General features: G+C 41.6%; 1 protein-coding gene across 2 annotated transcripts in view; it reads right to left on the reverse strand.

Annotated features, from left to right (window-relative positions):
- Window positions 1-1967: 1967 nt before the first annotated feature.
- The window catches only part of septin5a (septin 5a), a 120572-nt gene continuing 102585 nt past the window's right edge, over window positions 1968-19954 (reverse strand). For both annotated transcript variants that reach the window (XM_068055330.1, XM_068055331.1), the window contains 5 exons: window positions 19075-19176; window positions 10275-10371; window positions 5496-5631; window positions 3409-3511; window positions 1968-2371 (listed from right to left, as the gene is read on the reverse strand). In XM_068055330.1, the coding sequence (XP_067911431.1) occupies window positions 2315-2371; window positions 3409-3511; window positions 5496-5631; window positions 10275-10371; window positions 19075-19176 (495 nt within the window). In that variant the 3' untranslated portion in view covers window positions 1968-2314. The remainder of the gene's footprint in view (window positions 2372-3408; window positions 3512-5495; window positions 5632-10274; window positions 10372-19074; window positions 19177-19954) is intronic.

Raw genomic sequence — 19954 nt, forward strand, 5'->3', positions numbered from 1 at the left:
AGTAATTCCACTGACCTGTGATGTTTTTAAAGTTAGGAAACTAAATTAGATTTCCGTTTGAAAACACACTTTCTGTACAACTGGTCACCCACTACATACCACTGTCATTCTGTTTGGCAAGCCATTCCAGTTCGCAAATTCACCCAACACTCACCAAGCTCTGTGTTTAAAGCTCTATCATGTATTTCAGTTTCATTTATTACCACCACATCACACATCAAAATTCAAGTCATACCCTACCCCCTATCTTATCCTACATTCTAGTTTTTCCCTTGGGAGAACATGTCAAAGTGAAATCGAACCTCACATTACAGCTTGCTTAGTGGGTATATCGGGGGCAGTGATCAAGGTGACGCTGAAGTGAAATTGTGTGGAAACAGGTTAATGGCTCCTATTCTATACAGCACAAATCACCAGCTCTAAAACTTCATAAGAGTGACCTCAGGGTCTGTAAATTCAAGGGGTTATGGGCAACACATATGGGCCTTAAAATCTGTAGTGCTTCTCAAAATGCCTCTTCTATAACTTCAGTGGGAGGCCAGCAGAATCGCAAGGTAAATGGTATAAATTCAACTGTTCATACTATTTCAATAGAGGCTCTGCCCATCTCCCATCTTGCTGAATTCCAAGGCCATTAATTTGATCTAAAACTGGAGTGAAATCTACCAGGACCATCCCAGCATTATGTCATCATATGTTGCTGGATATGATGGAATCTGCAATGAATACTTTCATCGTAATTAAGGGTATATTGAGGGTCTGGAACCTGTGTAAAACCCTTCGGGCTGTATGCACCAATATATGGAAGGGTTGTGAGGCAGCTCACGTTCTGTATGGAAGGAAACTGATTTCTTTTGCACTTTCTGGAATGTCAACTTGGAACTGTTTTGCAATGTATTTTTTTTACAGATTTTTATGAATAAAGTATATTTTGGGGGAAAAAATAAATTGAGACCACATATAGAACAGGAGGATGGTATCTCTGAGCACTGCGGGAAGGGGTAATGGCTGATACATTCTAAAACAGGAGAATCGTTTTGCTGTATCTTTACGGTGCGTTCACGCTGCGACTGAGAGTGTTTCGCTTTGCAGTAGATAGCGTATATGCTGCCTGAATCCAGTGTCAGGACCCGAACTGCAGGCGATTGTCTCACTTTAAAGTTAGTCTGGGCCTAAACGCCCAATACACTTTTCAAATGTTGAACTTGTGTAAAATGAAGAACTTGCATTTATATAACGCCTATCATAACCTCAAGATGTCCTAAAGCCCTTTCCATCCAATGAAGTATTTTTGAAGGGAAGCCTCTGTGCAGCATTTCCAATCCGAAATGTGACTTGAATGGTACTGAAATTCTGTAGTTTCCTCTGGTCTGTTGCCGTAGCTTCGGCAAGGCTATCGTTGGAACCCTAGGGGAAATTGAGCAAATGGACCGTTTAGACCATTTCCCCGGAGTTCTGCTGAAGTGTAAAGGGGAAATCTGGAGAAGCCCTGCAGAATTTCAGGCCCATGTGTCTCGTGAAACACAAATTGGGTTCATCTTGAGAAACATCTCAATGGACTAGAGATCACAGTGCAGAGCAGAGAAACATTCACTTGGCGTCAACCTGAGAACCGAGAGTGAACGCAAATAAAGCGTTCATTATCATGCTCAACTCTGGCGCAGTCACGGTCAGAGTTCACTGGCATAAGTCCAGGGGTATGTTCTGAGCCGTACCCGAGCTTTGTCCAATTCTGTCCCTGTCCAGCATTATCGCCCTTAATGTCCCCGGGATTCTCCCGATCTCCTACTATAACTTTGGTAGGAGATCGGGCAGAATTCAGACAAAAAACATAAACTTCTGCCTTTTCTCCGGGAATTCGCCAGAGGAACCCCACTCCCCCCGTCATGGAAAATCCAGGCATATGTCACTGGGACCAAAATGGAAAAATGACCAGCACTCCTCGCCTTTAAATAAAGCCCACTGTCTGAAGTCAGACCAATTTGAAAACATTTATTAGTAAAGAGTATTTTCACATAAGCATTCCGATGTCGATACTTCTCTGAATGGTTTTCAATTGTACTGACAAGATATTAAATACAAACCCAAACAAACAAGCAGGATATGTAAATGATATGGTGGCACTAGACAGAGTAGGCCAGACACATGATCGCCTCTGAGCTGTCTCTGGAGTATAACAGGAAACACGGGACATGATTCTGTACAGTGCATTTCCCCCAGAGGCATGGCCTGTTTCTTGTCCAGCCTTCTTCATTCCTATTGGATTTGGCTGAAGAGGTGAGTCTTTGTTCTTCACTCAGTGTCGATCCGTCACTCACTGGTCTTGCATTTGCTGTTGCATTCGTTGCAACATTTCTTGCATTCGCCGCAGCTGCAGAACGAAAGTCCAAATTACTGGGCACTGTCAGCTACTGCTACATATCAGCGAGAAACAGCAGCTACGCTCTCGACACTACTGGTCAAGGTACACCTACTCAATATTCATCCCGCCCCTACAGTAGGCCAATATTTCTCTAAAGAGTTTGGGAACACCCACATTTAGATAATGAATAATGCAGATAGTTGACTGCATATTAATTGAATGTTACATGACATTAAATGATATTCATTTACTAGGAAATCTGGCACTTGCTACAATGAAACCTCTCTATATCAATGACAGAGAGGTGCGAGCAATTTGACTACTTGGTCAATTCAGAGATTTCGGCGTGGATTTTCGACTTACCGCCCAGATGTAAAATTGACGTTGCAGATCGGCTATCCAATTTAACTTTCTAATGATTTGAATGGAAAACAAACTCGGGTGGCATCTACAATGCACAGCAAATTTGCAATGCCAATTTCACATCCAGGCAGCAGGTTGAAAGTGTAGTCCTTTGGTATTTCAACAAACCATCACTGGGGAACTTGGGATGGACAATAAATGTGGCATTGTCAGCATTGGTCATGTCCTAAGAATGGATAAAACTGTGCTAATGATCACAATTGACTGGCACTACCTACCATCTAGGAATTCATAATTGTATTGCCCATCATTAAAGTGATGAAATGTTCCACCTGGCATAATTTGAAACATGGCACTTCATGACATCTTTCAGAAACAATTCATTGCAAAAATATCGACAAAAAGGACAGCAAAAAGATTAGATGTTGAAAGTCACAACAATGAAGTAAACATTTACTTCATTCCCACAGATGGTCAGCTTAGCTCATTCACAATAATGGTCAGCATTACTAGACTTCATATAGTTACAGAATATTCAACCAGACAGCATGACCTGCACACCCCAGACACTCCAGAAGGGTCACTGACCCGAAACGTTAACTCTGCTTCTCTTTTCACAGATGCTGCCAGACCTGCTGAGTGGTTCCAGCATTTCTTGTTTTTATATCACCCCAGATACTCACCTCCTCATCCTTCATTTTGATCAGTTTCTCTGTCTCTGCATCTGGAGTTGGCACAGGTAGTAAGGGGAGCGGACTTTCTGCTCGGTTGTCCTTGGTCAATTTACTGTGAAAGTTAAAGAAAGAAAAATTCAGTGGCTTTATTCTCCTGTTGATACTTTTGATATTGACTAGGGCCCAATTTCAAAACATCAAATCAAGATGAATAAAGAAACTCAGGCCTTGAAATACTGCAGGGTGGTTTTCCCAAGCTCCAGTCATAAACTCAGCATGAGACAAATGAAACCCTAGAGAAACATTGCAAACAGCTTAAAATGTCTGCTGAGGTTGTTTTGCTCGGGCTCCACCAGTCTCCCACCAGAGTTACAACAAGGGTGCAGGAGAAACCCCCGCATTTATTCCTGGTGTGGTGCAATTTTGGCAAAAGATCAATGGAAACCCAGGAGAAATGGCATAAATGGCTATTATGTTGCATGGTGGTATGAACCTTCATGGAGAATCTATTCATCCAGTGCCTAACACTGCTAATGCTGTTAGTAGGGTGCATGCTTTAAACAGCTTTTGCTTATGTTCAATGCAGTGAATGAAGTGATCTGAATAGTTCTGCAACTGACTTCATATTGATGGAATCGCAACAATGTGACATAGAATTTGATCTGATTTAATAGATGAAATCAGTTGCAAATGAATGTAAAATGATTTTCCGTTGGATGAAGCAAAGTAAAACATGAATGGAATAGAATTACGGCATTCTGCACTGGGTCACTGCCTCTGCCTAGACTGTGCAATGAGACCATTGAAAAAGCTGACAAAAGGTTAGGATACATAGACAGAATGGTGGAAGGTAAATTTATTGAGGTGAGGCTCAGGTTGTACAATGTACTGGCCAGATCACACAGTTCTGGTTGCCACACCGCAAAAGCGATATGCAACTATTGGCATTTAGAGTGTTCAGCCACAAGAACAGTTGACAGTGTAACCTTCTTCTGTCTGCAAAGAAGATGGTTAAAGTGAGCCCTGTAGGGTGTATAAACTATTAAATACCTTAGGTATGATAAATACTGAATATGACTGTATAATTAGGCAGATTAATGGGCCCAGAGATTTATATCTGTTCTTGAGATGTGAGCATGACTGGCAATTTATTGCCCATCCCTACCTGCCCTTGAGAAGGTACAAGTATTATTTAGTGAAGAGTGAATCAAATGACATAAACTAGGAAGTTCTGCGAACAAAGCAAGCAAGATCATCAGAATAATGTGCCAGAATGGGTAGTAAAGACACAGGCCTGGAAATTACATGGGGGTTCTCCTGATCTGCCACAACTTTTATGGGAAATGGGTGGAACCCCTGGAGAAACAGTGTCGATGACCATGTTCGCTCATTTCTTCAGGCTCCTGCCTATGTTAAGATAGGAGCTCAGGAGAACCCCCTTGGAATTTCAGGGCCACAGTTCGTACACACATTGGGTGCTAGGCTGGGAGAGTTGGAATACTGGAATGATGGGTTTTAATGGAGCTGAATGATCATTACTCATTTTGATTTTTCTAATATATGGTGTAATTACAAATGATATCAATTGCACCATTAGAATTTGTTCCCTTCACAGATTAAATTACTGTGAAATTTCATGGCCACTATAAGTAATAAATTTGTAATGATGGACATGATTTGCATAAATGCATCACTGATCCATTTCAGTACACAGACCACAGCACCATTGCCACCCTGTTACTATATCAACAGAGATGAGAGCTGAAAGGCTTTGGCCAATTGCTGCTCAAGAGCCAGCTGTTAGCAGGGACACACAGCTGTCCAGCAACAAACCTCACTCAGTTTTTCCTTCCCTCATAATGGTCTTCATTTGACATCTCCACACAGAAATGCTTCTGAGATCTACAACACAGCAGAGTGGTGTCAGCAGTTGAGGTGGGTTGCCTGCATCCTTCCATCAGACCTGAGTGCTAATGGTTGAATATACTTTGCCACCACAGTGCTACATAGCATCCATTCAAATGAATAAAACTTAGTTGTCTGACAGATCTAGTTCCCCGCAGGAGGATAAGCACAAGAGAGATTAAAAAACAGACCTGGTCATCTCCTGGATGCACCTAGCTCTGAAATTCTCGTAGTGAATGTCCCAGGTCACATCCTTCAGGTCCTGCATGTGCGTCCGGATCAGCATATTTCTCAGTTTTACGAAGTCACAGTGTGCCTGATTCTCCACTATGAAAATAAAACGAAAATTAAACCTTCACTGATTGGCTGCATTCCCAAAGTAGTTGTTGTATCTATATGTTTGTACTCTTCCCTTGGAGAACATTTGTAAAGTTGTGGGAGGATTAGCACACCACAATATCAATGCATCATTCATGGACACAGCCATTTTTATACGAGCTGATGGAGTGCTTAGTCCTATGCCTGGGTGGGGTGGGGTGGGGGGGTAGTTTTTATGGCCCTCACAACCCATTGGGTTCAAGTATACCAATGGACATCAATGCAGAATTCAGAGCTGAAGCTCCAGTCTCTCGTGCCAGGACTGTCTGGAGTGGGGTCCAAACCTTATACTTCCTGACTCAGAGGCAGGCATGTTACTCTGAACCAAAGGCTTGGTCCAATCAATTCAGTGTAAAGAAGTGACTGCCACACAGTCCCATCACTGGCTCTGGAAGAACCCTGTTCATCCAAAAATGTAACATTATCTAGTCATTTTTCCTCAGTTTAAATTAAAAAACCAACAGGTAAATGCCATTGATTTCACCAGAATCTCTCTTACTTTAGATTGTAAAAGTCACATGGATGTCACATATACTTTTTAACACTGTCAAAACCAATGACGGCCAAGTTTCATGTGGTGCTATTGCATTGATTTCAGACATTAAGGGGTTAAACTTACTGGGAGTTCTCCCATTTGTCTGGCATAATTTCAGTGGAATCTTTGCGGAAATCCCAGAGAAACAGAATCAATGTCACTTATACTATTTCTTCAGGTTTCCATGGATCTCCCGCCAAAGTTAAGCTGGACGATCAGTTGATTCTCCTGCAGAGATTTAAGACCTAACACACTTTAATTGAGGAGAATTCCAGTTACAGGTGAAGGGCCCTTTCTAACAGGATGACAATAGTTAACTTTATTTATCCTCTTATTTCTGTACAAGGTGCATAATATAAGGCTATATTGCATGGGTCCATGCCACTCTATGCCCCAAATAGTGTCTGGATCATGCACGTCCCTCCTTGTGGTAGGTGATGAAATCATGAAGTGAGTATTTAGGTTGAGTTTCTACTTTATTCCGCTTGTTATATCTGCACAGTCCAGCAGAACTGACTGAACTAATGCAAAAAATCAGAGAATTTTAAACACAAGTGAGTTATTACTTAAACGGAGAATGACTGCAGAATTCCGAGGTGCAGAGGGATCTAGGTGTTCTCGTGCATGAGTCACAAAAAGTTAGTATGCAGGTACAGCAAGTCATAAAAAAGGCTAATGGAATGCTATCCTTTATTATGAGAGGAATTGAAAATAAAAGTTAAGATGTGATGCTTCAGTTATACAGGGCATTGGTGAGACCACATCTCGAATGCTGTGTGCAGTTTTGGTCTCCTTATTTAAGGAAGGAGGTAAATGTGTTGGAGGCGGTTCAGAGGAGGTTTACTAGGTTGATACCTGGAATAAGCGGGTTGTCTTATAAGGAAAGGTTGGACAGACTGGGCTTGTTTTCACTGGAGTTTAGAAGAGTGAGGGGAGACTTGATTGAAGTATATAAGATCCTGAACGGTCTTGACAAGGTGGATGTGGAGAGGATGTTTCCTCTTGTGGGTGAGTCCAGAACTAGAGGGCACTGTTTAAAATTAGGGGTCACCCTTTTGGGAGAGAGATGAGGAAAATTATTTTCTCTGAGGATTGTGCGACTTTGGAACTCTCTGCCTCAGAAGGTGGTGGAGGCAGAGTCATTGAATATTTTTAAGGCAGGGGTTGATAGATTCTTTTTAGGCAAGGGAACCAAAGGCTGTCGGGGGTAGATGGGAGTGTAGAATTCGAGACACAAACAGATCAGCCATGATCTTATTGAATGGCGCAGCAGGCTCAAGGGGCCGAATGGCCTACTTCTGCTCCTAATTCGTATGTTCATATGTTCATGTTTTCCGCAATCTTTCATGCTGGTTCAAGATTCAATTCTCTCAAATCAAGCCTCACCCATAAAACGGACCATGTCTCCAGGTTTAACCGGCAAGATTCCACTGGGAAATTTCTTCAAATCCTGTCCATTTCTTTAGGCGCAGGAGTAGGCACGGTTTTTTTAAATTCACATTAAAAACCTCTTAACTTCCAAAGAAACTGACCAGTGTAAACCAATGAAACTATTAAATGGAACAATATTTTTTTAAGTCATTTTAAATTACTCAGAATTGGAGGACTAGACACCTTGGATTGAATTTTATGGGCCACCTAGGGACAGGAACAGAGGCAGGGGTGCCTATTAAGATGCATGGGTAGGCAGGGGTTTGGAGTGCCCGTCGCCTTCCCAAGGATGGCCTTCTCACTCCAGGCAAATTGAGGCCCTTAAGTGGTCAATTAATGGCATGGAGACGCCACCAGGTAAAACCTGGCAGTCTCCAAGTGGGGTCGGGAATTGTCCCTCCTTTGGGGGAAACCCAGGGCTCTGGGAGGCAATCGCTTCCCCCTCCTGCACCACCCCAGGGCTTCCTGCAGTACTGGCAGTAGCCACTGCTCCCAGTGACGCTGCCAGTACTGCAGAGCTGCCGGCCTTCCGATTGGCTAGCAGCTTTGGAGGCGGGAGCTTGTCGCTTATTGGAACAGTGGGCAATTACCTGCCCCTGTGGAATTGCAACAGGGGTCCAATGGAGGGCCGAGGTGGGGTCTCCCCCCCCGACCCCCTCCAACCTTCTGGCCCACTGCAGGGACTTCCATCAGCAGAATAAGATTCAGCCCAAGAAAAGCTTCTATTTGCTGATAAACCCAGGTTCAGTTGTATTAATAAAACTTTTACCACTCTTAAATACATCAAGGAATACATTTTAATGGAAAGAAGGGAAAAAAGAAATTCCATTCTATTATCTGCCCAATTGCACTGTTCATTGCACATTTTACATTTGCAATTATGCAATGAAATTAGTGGAAACTTGGAAGCAGTTTCTTCTCAGTTTTACTAGTTTCTTAGGCACAACTCACCTGAAATCAGCATAACCTGTGCAAAAGACTACAGAATTTAAAATTACATTTAGTACAAAGAATTTCCACAAACATTGTGCTAGTTTTTAAAAAACATCACGCTAGAAACCTGCCTTGTCAACTGAAGTGGCCACGACCCCTCCCCCCCACACTCCCTTGGGAGTTTCCACTAATTGCATTTGTTTGCAGGTTTTTGAGGAGACTCTAAAAATTAAGCTGCTTCTTTTGGGCACAAGGATACTAATAGGCATGATTTAAAAGCTGTTGAATGTATTTTCTTTCTAATTTAATCAGAAACTGACTAGTGTACCACAACATAACTAGCAAATGGTTCTGTACATTTTTAGGTCATTTTCAGCAATTTAAAATCAGGTTGCTCACAGCAGGTTGACACTGTGATTGAAATTGCTTCTTTTTTGTGACAAACCCACTTTCAGCTGTATTAATCAAAAGGCACCAAGTTACCACTCTTAATCGTATCAAGGAATAATTTTTAAATTTCATAAAATTTGCCCAATTGCACTAGTTCGTGGAAGATTTTGTGTTCAGCAATATGCAAATGAGTTGAGCAAAAACTCAAGAGGAAAAGAAACCTTTATGAAACAGCTGCATTGTGCCCAAAGTGGAAACTCTATCCCTTGAACTTTAACTTAACAGCATGATTTCAAGTGCAATTTGAGTGCAACTTTTTGCTTGCACCCAAAGTGGAAATTCTACTCAATAATGTTTACCATTGTCACTGAGTAGTACAGTTAGTGATCAATGGGACTCATAATACAGCCTTGGGAGCACATATGGCCAATCACCCTCCACCTGCAGCAATCAGCAAAATTGCAGCTCATCTATGTATGTCTGTCTCTTCACGGACCACCAGTGTGATGTTACTGGTGTTGGATTTGATGCTTTTACCCATTTTTCTCTTATTTATATTAGGAAGCAGCAATACAATGTTATTAGGAGATGACTATTGCATAACTTAAAGGGGCATAGAGTTAGTTGGCCATTTTCAACTTTCTCCATCCTCTCCTGATGGTTCTTGTTAAGGTATGGTTCCACAATCACCAGCAGCCCTTCAGTAACCCACTCAAGTAATTAAACGTAATGTGCAAGCCTATATATAGAGTGTCAACAAGCTATTTGGTCATGGGATCATCACCACAGACCTTGAGCTTATCTTCAGCCAACATCCACACATTGGGTATCTATCAGCAGGAGTCACTGGATATCAATAAGGAATAGGAATATTGGCTTCCTTGTATCCCTTCCCAAGCATGGTTTGCATTAAGACCAATTATGCCACAGTACAGTTGTCCCAGATGAAATCAGCTAACTGAGCTCAGATCCTAGACTCAACTTGGGATCTTTTCATTTGTATATCTTATTTCATCATCATGAAGTGGCCTGATCTGGTAAGGTATAGATTAACTGGAAAGTTTCCTTTCATCTATCATTACATTCAGAGCCAAGCACACTGATGTCTATATTTTTGTTCATTTCTAGAATACTCAATTTTGTGTTTTTACAGAATTCTGTTCAAGGAGAGAATGGAGTTCTTGCTAAAACACTCCTCTCCTCGCAGGTTTAAATCCGAATAAAAGTTGCCTCACACATCACAGCCCTTTGTGAATATAGTCACTTGGAGGCAGGTTCACTTCCCCTCCGGCAGCAGGCTCACCTTCTACAATCCCCCAGGGATACAGTCGTCCACGCACCCTCTGACCTCGTGCTTCCACCACAGTGTTGCTGCCAATGACTGCAAAGGGAATGCTCTCCTAAAAAGAAAAGAAAGATTTGCATTTATATAGCACCTTTCACAACCACAGGATAAAGTACTTTTGAACTACAGTCACTCTTGTAATATAAGAAATGTGGCAGCCAATTTCCACACAGCAAGCTCCCGCAAACAGCAATGTGAAAATGAGCAAATAATCTGTTTTTGTGATGTTGATTGAGGGATATATATTGGCCAGGACACTGGGGAGAGCTCCCCTACTCTTCTTCAAATAGGTACCATGGGATTTTTTCATTCACCTGAGAGGACAGGCGGGGCCTCAGTTTAAATGTCTCATCCAAAAGACAATACTTTTGTGCAGAACTCCCTCAGGACTAGACTGGAGAGTTAGCTTTGAATATTTCTGCTCAAGCCCTGGAGTGGGACTTAAACCCACACTTTGCTGACTCGGAGGCAAGAGTGCTACCAGCTGAGCCACAGCTGACAGTTGGCTCCTGTCATCAGTTAAAGGCAGAATTGGCATTAAGCAGGATCTATAGAACTGAAAGGCTAAAGGCAGGCAGTGGAACTCTTTACTAAAGGATTTGTCTCATAATATCTAAATAACACCCACTCAAAAAGTGTCTTACTCTGCTGGTTTACTTGCTCCAAAATCAGCAGATGAAATTTAAAAATAAAGCCCCTCCAATGAGGATTAATTAATAAAGATAACAGGAACAGAAAAAAAAATAAAGGATGATGATCTTGGGTTTAATGCCCCACTCTACCACTCTGTGCCACAGTTAGAGGCTTCAGTCTTAGACCATTACCTTTCCCAATAATATTAAAATGTGAGCCAACACAAAATGCAGAGTTTTAGACCAAATGGCCTTCCTCATCTGTATCTGTTATATATTGTTATATTAGTCATAAAGAGCTAGGAACTAATTAACCAGGAACTAATTGTCATGTAAGAGTGTTCCAAGGGGCCACATTTCACTGCTGCACTACAGTCATGTGATATGTAACACTATACCACTCTAGGGTAGTTTCATAAAAACAGCATGGACAACTGAATGGAATACCATGAGCTCCAGCATTTCTGTCCAAAGTGTGATTATTTCTAACATAAAGGAACCAGAAGACATAATATGGTGGCAGCAGGTCAGCCTAAAACGTTGCAAATGAAGGCTTAATTAGATTGGGGAAACAGAAAATTGACCCAAATTAGTGCCAAAGAGAGAGAAAAAACTGCAAAAAGGCCACTGTCACAGCAATAAATGCACAACTACAGCCCATAATGAATTGGGAAGATGATGATGTCATTGAGCCATTTGAGAAGTTTAAACAAAAGTACAAATTGACATTCAATAGTTTTCTAAAATGCACTAGCGAAAAGGAGAGGGTCAGCTATATCCTTCTGTGGGCACAAGATAAAGGATTAAATTTGTTTAATAGCTGGGTGCTGAGTGAAGAGGACAGCAGAAACCCAGACAAAATTTGAGAAATTCAGGACCCATCTCCAGCCAAAATCAAATCATTGGATATGTTGATATGAATTTCAAGGCCTCAGACAGGAATTAGGTGAGCCTATTGACAATTTCGTAACAAGATTGAAAAATGCAGCTAGAAAATGTAAATTTAAGGACACACATGAAAAGATGATAGAATAGCAAATTTGGGGTTTTGCACACCCTGACATGCAAATAGCTCTAATTGGGAAGGACAAGTTAATAATATTGCAGGCTACAGACACTGCCAAAGCACATGAAGCCACAAGCAGACAGATGATGACACTGCTAGCCTTCAGTTAAGCCAAGAGAAAGACAGCAGGGTTGATGCAGTGAAACAGCAACAAAAGAATGCACGCTAGACAGAGCGAAAGACATGAGGGAGTTGCGGACAACCACATGAATTCACAGACAGAAGGAAATGTCCCACATATCGATCAATCTGCAGAGCTGGCAGAAAGGCCAATCACTGGGAAAAGATGTGCAGAACAAAGGAAGAAGGTGGTAAATGAGTCACTAGAGACAGCGCAAAAGGGAGAGCAAGTATGAAAAGAAACCAATACGTCCATACCCTGGAAGATGACGATGGGTTTGACAACACGGTAGACGTAGGAACCATACAACTGCATGAAATGTCTGGATGCAAAAGTTCCCAGAGAAAAGAAATTCATACAGCCATTCAGATCAGGAGGAGGGTTAGAAGTAAGCCCACAATGATAAACCGGAAGGTGAAGCTTGATACCGGAGCACAGAGTAACATCATCCCACTCAGACTATACCAGAAGATCTTTCCTGAAAATTTGGATGAAAATGGTTTTCCAAGGAAAGGTGCTCTGAAACTAAACAACATCATGCTAACGGCATACGTGGGAACTGAGATTCAACAGCTAGAAACAACCCAAATCAGAGGGACACACAAAGGAAAAGATGTTAACTGTACATTCGACATTACTGAAACAGATGGTCCTGCTATCCTGGGGTTGAGCAGTTGGGAAGAGCTGCAGATTATCTCAATGAACCAGGAGATGAAAGAAGTGACACTGAGGGTTGAAGATAGTACACCCATTGAAAAGCGCCCCCCAATCAGAAGCAAAGAAGATCTGGTACAAATGTACCCAGAGTGTTTTGATTTGACAGTTGGATGCTTTGAAGATTTTGAGTATCACATCACTATTGACTGAGCGATTAAATCCGTGATTCATCCCCCAAGTAAAGTATCAAAAGAACTAAAAGGAAAGCTTGAAAGAGAGCTCCAAGAGAGGGAAGAAAAGGTGATCGCCAGTGTCACAGAGCTTACATATTGGGTAAATTCCATTGTGGTGAGAGAGAAGCCAAATGGACAGCTAAGAATTTGCCTAGATGTCAAAGATCTTAATCAAGTAATAAAGAGAAATCACTACCCTATGTAAGAGATCATACCAGCAGTGTCAGGGCCAAAACTTTTCAACAAGCTTGATGCCAGAAATGGCTACTGGCACAAGAAGCTAGACAAGGAATCTTCGCTGTTGACAACATTCAACATCCTTTGGACAGTCCATATTCCTGCATCTACTCTTTGGCCTTAAAGTGAGCCAGGATGCGTTCCAGCAGAAAGTGGACAAGACATAACAAGGATGTAAAGGAGCAGTCCGCATAGCTGATGATATCCAGATATATGGTGTAGATGGAAAAGATCATCACTACCATCTACATAAAGCCATTGAGAGAACCAGGAAAGCTGGGATCAAGCTAAACACAGACAAATGCATTATGAAAATGACAGAATGCTAGTTCTTCAGAATGGTGTACACACTTGACAGAGTCAAGCCGAGTCCTGAAAGAATCTCGGCTATCCCTGGGATGGAAATCCCAAGAGACAAGAGAGAGTTGTGAAGTTTCATTGCCTTGTTCTAATACATGAACTCCTTCATACCGCACATGTAGGAACACACAACAAACCTGCGGGAGCTGATGAAAGAAGATGGAGTTTAAACAAACTCAAAAAGGTAGTATGCAAGGACATATGTCTGTCATACTACAACAGAAAGAAACCTGTTACTCTGTAAGTAGATGCCTATGCAAAAGGACTGGGAGCAGCCCTGGTACAAGAGGGAAATTTCAACAGCATTTGCATCCAAAGCTCCAACACCAGCTGAGACCAGATATACCAACATAGAAAGAGAGCTGTTGGCAGTCGTGTATGGATGGGAGAAAAGTCACATTGGAGAGTGATTATCGCCCACTGGAGCAAATCTACAAAAAAAATCTATGTAAAGCACCAGCAAGACTGCAGAGGTTAGTCTTGAGGCTACCAAGTTACAATTTCACTCTGAAAAACAAGCCAGGAAGAGAAATGGTGCTGGCAGATACCCTATCTCAGTTGTCGCCACAAGAGAAACATAAGATGGAAGATCTAGGTATAAATATTCATCACCAAGCGAATATAACAACACCAAAACTGAGTCAAATTAGAGATGAGAACAGCAAAGACGAGGAGTTACAAATGTTCTCTCAGCAAGTGATCCTGGGATGGCCTGGTAAGATACAGCAAACACAGCCAGCAATACAGCAGTACTGGCCTATCAGAGATGACATCTCACTGGAAGATGGTGTTCTGCTAGCCGGATCCTGAATAATCATACCCAAACCAATGCAGGAAGAACTTCTCCAGAAGATAAATGAAGACCACGTGGGAATGGAGAAGTGCAAGCTCAGAGCTAGATCAGTTGTGTATTGGATAGGCATGTACAAAGACATCAAAAAATATTGTGTCTACATACAATGTATATGCCAGAAGTACAGAAACACACATAGAAAGAGGAAATGATAGCAACTGAACTACCACTCAGATTATGACACACTGTAGGAGCTGATTCATTCAAATACAATTAAGAGTGTTATCTCATAGTTGCAGCCTACTACTTAAAATTCACTTTTATCTGGAAGGTGAAAGCTTTGAGAGTCACAACAATCATTTGAGCAGTACGAGTTGATCTTGCTGAGCAAGGGCTTCCTGAAAGATTAACATGTGACAATAGCACAATATTCACCTCCAGAGAATTTACGGAATTTTTTAAACAGTATGGGTTCAATACCATCACCTCATCACCACATTACCCATGGGGACACGGGTTTATAGAAAGATATGTCCAAATGGTCAAAAGAACCTGAAAGCACCTGCAGAGCTGTTGAATGGAAGAAAGTAGAAGACAATACTGCCAAGCAAAATACATCCTCCAAGTGACCAGCAGGAAGTGAGACAACACCTCATTGAAGCACAAGTAGAAGGAGGTCAACACTTCAAGCATGCTAAATCTGTACCTGAGCTAATAGAACATAAGAACTAAGAGCAGGAGTAGGCAATTCAGCCCCTCGAGCTTGCTCCGCCATTCAATACGATCATGGCTGATCTCATCCTGGCCTCAACTCCACTTTACTGTCCGTTCTCCATAACCCTTCAACCCATTTCTAATTAAAAATCTGTCTATCTCCTCCTTTAATTTACCCAATGTCCCGGCATCCACCGCACTCTGGGGCAGTGAATTCCACAGACTCACGAACCTTTGAGAGAAGTAATTTCTCCTCATCTCTGTTTTAAATCTGCTACCCCTTATCCTAAAACTGTGACCTCTCATTCTAGATTGCCCCACAAGAGGAAACACTCTCTATGTCTACTTTGTCAATCCTCTAATCATCTTATATACCTCAATTAAATCTCCTCTCATTCTTCTAAACTCCAGAGAGTAAAGGCCTAAACTGCTCAATCTCTATTCATAAGACAAACCCACATCTCTGGAATCAATCTAGTGAACCTCCTCTGAACTGCCTCCAATGCAATTACATTCTTTCTCAAGTCAGGGGATCAAAACTGTACGCAATACTCCAGGTGCAGTCTCACCAATGCCTTGTACAGTTGCAGCAACACTTCCCTACCTTTATACTTTATTCCTTTAGCAATAAATGCCAAAATTCCATTTGCCTTCCTTATCACCTGCTGTACCTGCAAACTAGTTTTCTGCAATTCATGTACGAGGACACCCAGATCCCTCTGCAACAAAGCACTCTGAAGTTTCTCTCCATTTAGATAACAATTTGCCTTTCTATTCTTCTGACCAAAATGGATAACCTCACACTTATCCACGTTAAAATCCAGCTGCCAAATTTTGGCCCATTTATCTAATCTATCCATATCCATTTGTAGATTTCTTATTTTTTTATTGCAACTTACTATCCCACCTATTTTAGTGTCATCTGCAAATTTGGCTATAGTACCTTCTATCCCTGCATTCAAGTCATTAATATAGATTGTAAATAATTGGGGCCCGTAGACCGAACCCTGCGGCATCCCACTAGTTACCTCTTGCCAACCAGAAAAAGACCCATTTATCCCGACTCTCTGTTTTCTGTTGGTTAGCCAATCCTCTATCCAAGCTAATAAATTGCCCCTAACTCCATGTGAACTTACCTTGTGTATTAACCTTTTGTGTGGCACCTTATCAAATGCCTTCTGGAAGTCCAGATTAACTACATCTACAGGATCCCCATTATCTACTTTGCTTATTACAGCTTCGAAGAACTCTGGAAATTTAGTCAAACACGATTTACCCTTCATAAAACCATGCTGACTCTGATGGATTGTGTTTTGACTTTCTAGTGTCCTGTTATTACTTCCTTAATAATGGATTCTAACAATTTCCCAACGACAGATGTTAAACTAACTGGTCTATAGTTTCCTACTTTCTGCCTCCCTCCCTTTTTGAATAAGGGCGTTACATCAGCTTTTTTCCAATCCACTGGAACCTTTCCCGTATCAAGAGAATTTTGGAATATTATAACCAATGGATCCACTATCTCCACTGCCACTTCCTTTAAGACCCTAGGATGTAGGCCATCAGGCCCTGGGAACTTGTCTGCCTTCACCCCCAATAGTTTGCTCAGTACTTTTTCCCTCGTGATGATGATTGTTCTAAGTTACTCCCTTTCTATAACCTCTGCATTACCTGGTACTATTGGGATGGTACTGGTGTCCTCCATCGTGAAAACTGAAGCAAAATACTGATTTAGTGTCTCTGCCATTTCTGTGTTCCCTTTTTATTAACTCCTCAGTCTCATCCTCCAATGAACCAACATTCACTTTAGCTACTCTCTTACCTTTTAAATACTTATAGAAGCTTTTGCTATCCGTTTTTATATTTTGCGCTAGTTTTCTTTCATAATTTACCTTTGCTCGTTTTATTACTTTTTAGTAACCCTTTGTTGATCTTTAAAAGTTTCCCAATCTTCCAGCCTGCCACTGGCCTTTGCAATATGGTATGCCTTAGTTTTTGTCTTTATGTTATCCTCAACTTCCTTGCTTAGCCATGGATGTTTTTCCCCCTCCTAGAATCTTTCTTCCTCTCTGAAATATATTTTAGTTGGGATAAATTGAATATCTCCTTAAACATCTGCCACTGCTCGTCAACTGTCCTACCTTGTAGTCTTCCTGCCCAGTCCACTAGGGCCAAATCTGTCCTCATGCCTATATAATTACCTTTAACTCCAGAACGCTCATGTGGGACTCCAGCTTCTCACCCTAAAACTGAATTTGAAATTCTAGCATGCTATGATCACTTTTCCCTAGAGGATCCTTAACAATGAGATCATTTATTAATCCCACCTGATTACACAAGACCAAATCTAGAATAGCCTGCTCCCTGATTGGTTCCACGACATATTGCTCCAAAAAACAATCTCTAATACATTCAATGAACTCTCCCTCGAGGCTACCCTTGCCAATTTGACTAATCCAGTCTATATGCATATTAAAATCACCCATGATTATTGCCATACCTCTCTTACAAGCTCCCAGTATTTCTTGGTTTATACTGTGCCCCACTGCGGAACTACTGTTTGGGGACCTATAGATTACTCCCACCAGTGACTTCTTTCCCTTGCTTTTTCTTATTTCCACCCAGACTGATTCTACACCTTGATCTCCAGTGCCTATATTGTTTCTCACTACAGCACTGATCTCTTCCTTCACTAACAAAGCTACACCACCTCCTTTTCCTTCCTGTCTATCCTTCCAAAATACTGAGTACCCTTGGATATTCAATTCCCAAAACTATTGAAAGGACAAATTGCACATGTACAGGATCCAATCATGAAAACCTGGAGCCCAGCAAAAGTTGCTGGTGAAGCTGAAACTCCAAGGTCTTACATCATTGAGACCAAAACCGGTAAGCAAATGAGAAGGAACAAGGTCCATATTCGATCTACACCTGAGCTGGAAAAGCAGAAAAGATCATCAACAACACCGGAAACATCACTACCCAGACAGACAACATTAACAACATCACCAGTAAGTGACACAACATTAGCAACAACAAGCACAACTCCTACAACACCAGGAGCAACAAGCACAACATCGCCTGTGCAGCGTACCAACTCACCACTGAAAGGAATGAATGCCAAGCCTACAACATGGAGGCACAACATCTTACCACCTAAGTAATACCATGAATAATATTTTTGGAAAAGAAAACAAGTTATTAAAGACTCTAAAAGGGGTTCAGTTTATTCCTAAAAGTCAATTGTTAATGTTTAGTTTAGAAAGAAAAGTTAATGATTGGAACAGCTATGTCGATATAGAGGCATTATGTTTTTTTAAGAGGGATGTTATATATTGTTATATTAATCATAAAGAGCTCGGAACTAATTGTCATGTGTTCCAGGGCCACATTTCACTGCTGCACTGCAGTCATGTGATATGTAACACTACACTGCTCTAGAGCAGTTTCACCAAGCAGCATGAATAGCTGAATGCATTACAATGAGTTCCAGCATTTCTAGGTCTGAAGTGTGATTATTTCTAACATATGGGAACCAGAAGACATAACAGTATCTATCTTGTAATGTTGTGATCTTTCCTTATATTGCGATACTTCAATATAGCTGGGATCAGGTTACATTCCATTAATTTTTATTCTGGGTCCTGGTCCATCTACTAAAGATCTGAATTGAGGTCCTATTCAACTCATTTTGATGCTAGAATTGGGAGGATCCCATTGTTTCTGGCAGGATTAGAATCAGATCACAGTCCATCAAGGCAGTTGTCAGAAATAGTGCTGATGTTGGAGTTAGCTCAGTTATATTTAGTTCAACTTTATCCATCCAAAGGAGCTGCTTCCCCTGCAACCCAATCCTGATTATTTCCAACAGTCTAATCTCTCTCTACTCCTTCCTTCCACTGCTATGCTCCTCTTGCATCCTAGATCCCTGGAATTCCATCTTACCTTCAGCTCTTTGTCTTGTTGTTTAAACTCGTCATCCTCATCTGAGTCACACTCTGGAAATTGATATATTTTAATTCCGTACTGTTCAATTTCATCTCTAATCTACATTGGCACAAGAATGAACATGGCATAGTTAGTGTCAATAAAAAAGTAGAACGTACTGAAAAATTGTTTATGATGACAATAACAACAAACATGTTTGGCAAAGTTAGGCATGCCAATGAGCTTCAGGGGAGGGGAGGAAACAGACACCAAGTAAGGGTTTCAACAAAGGTAGAAAGTCAAACAAAGGTGTGATCAGGGTGATTGTCTTTGATGAGGTTATTTGAAGGTGGGAAGAGATGGAAGAAGACAAAGGAGTGGAGGAAGAGAATTCCAGAGTCTGGAAGCTTGATGACTGAATGCCCTGTCGCCGATTGTGAGATGGGGGAGGGACCAACCTAATGCACACAGATTCAGAGAATCTCAACTATGAAACAGGGATTGAAAATGTTGTAAAGGTGGTGGAGGGGATAGGTGGGTTGTGGTGGGGGGATAGTACATGAAGGGATTCCTACAGAAGAATGAGGGTTTCAGAATAATTGTTGGGGGACAGAGAGTGCATAGCTGTTGGTAAGTCTTGGAGTGCCAGGCTGGTACAATGTACTATGCCAGCAGGAGTTCTGGAAGAGTTGGAATTTGTGCAGGGTGGAGCTAGGGAGGCTGAGCAGGAGAACATTGGAGAATTTGGAGTTTGGAGATGATATTGAGTGTGAGGTAGGGACAGGTGCAGGCCGAGACAAATGGTAGAAACAGTCGACCTTGGTGATGGATAGGATGTGGAGGTTGATGATCTGTTCAGGGTCAAACAGGACACCAAGTCTGTGCACCACTAGGTTCA

This window comes from Heterodontus francisci, chromosome 23 (genome assembly GCF_036365525.1).
Source record: "Heterodontus francisci isolate sHetFra1 chromosome 23, sHetFra1.hap1, whole genome shotgun sequence".
Lineage (NCBI taxonomy): Eukaryota > Metazoa > Chordata > Chondrichthyes > Heterodontiformes > Heterodontidae > Heterodontus > Heterodontus francisci.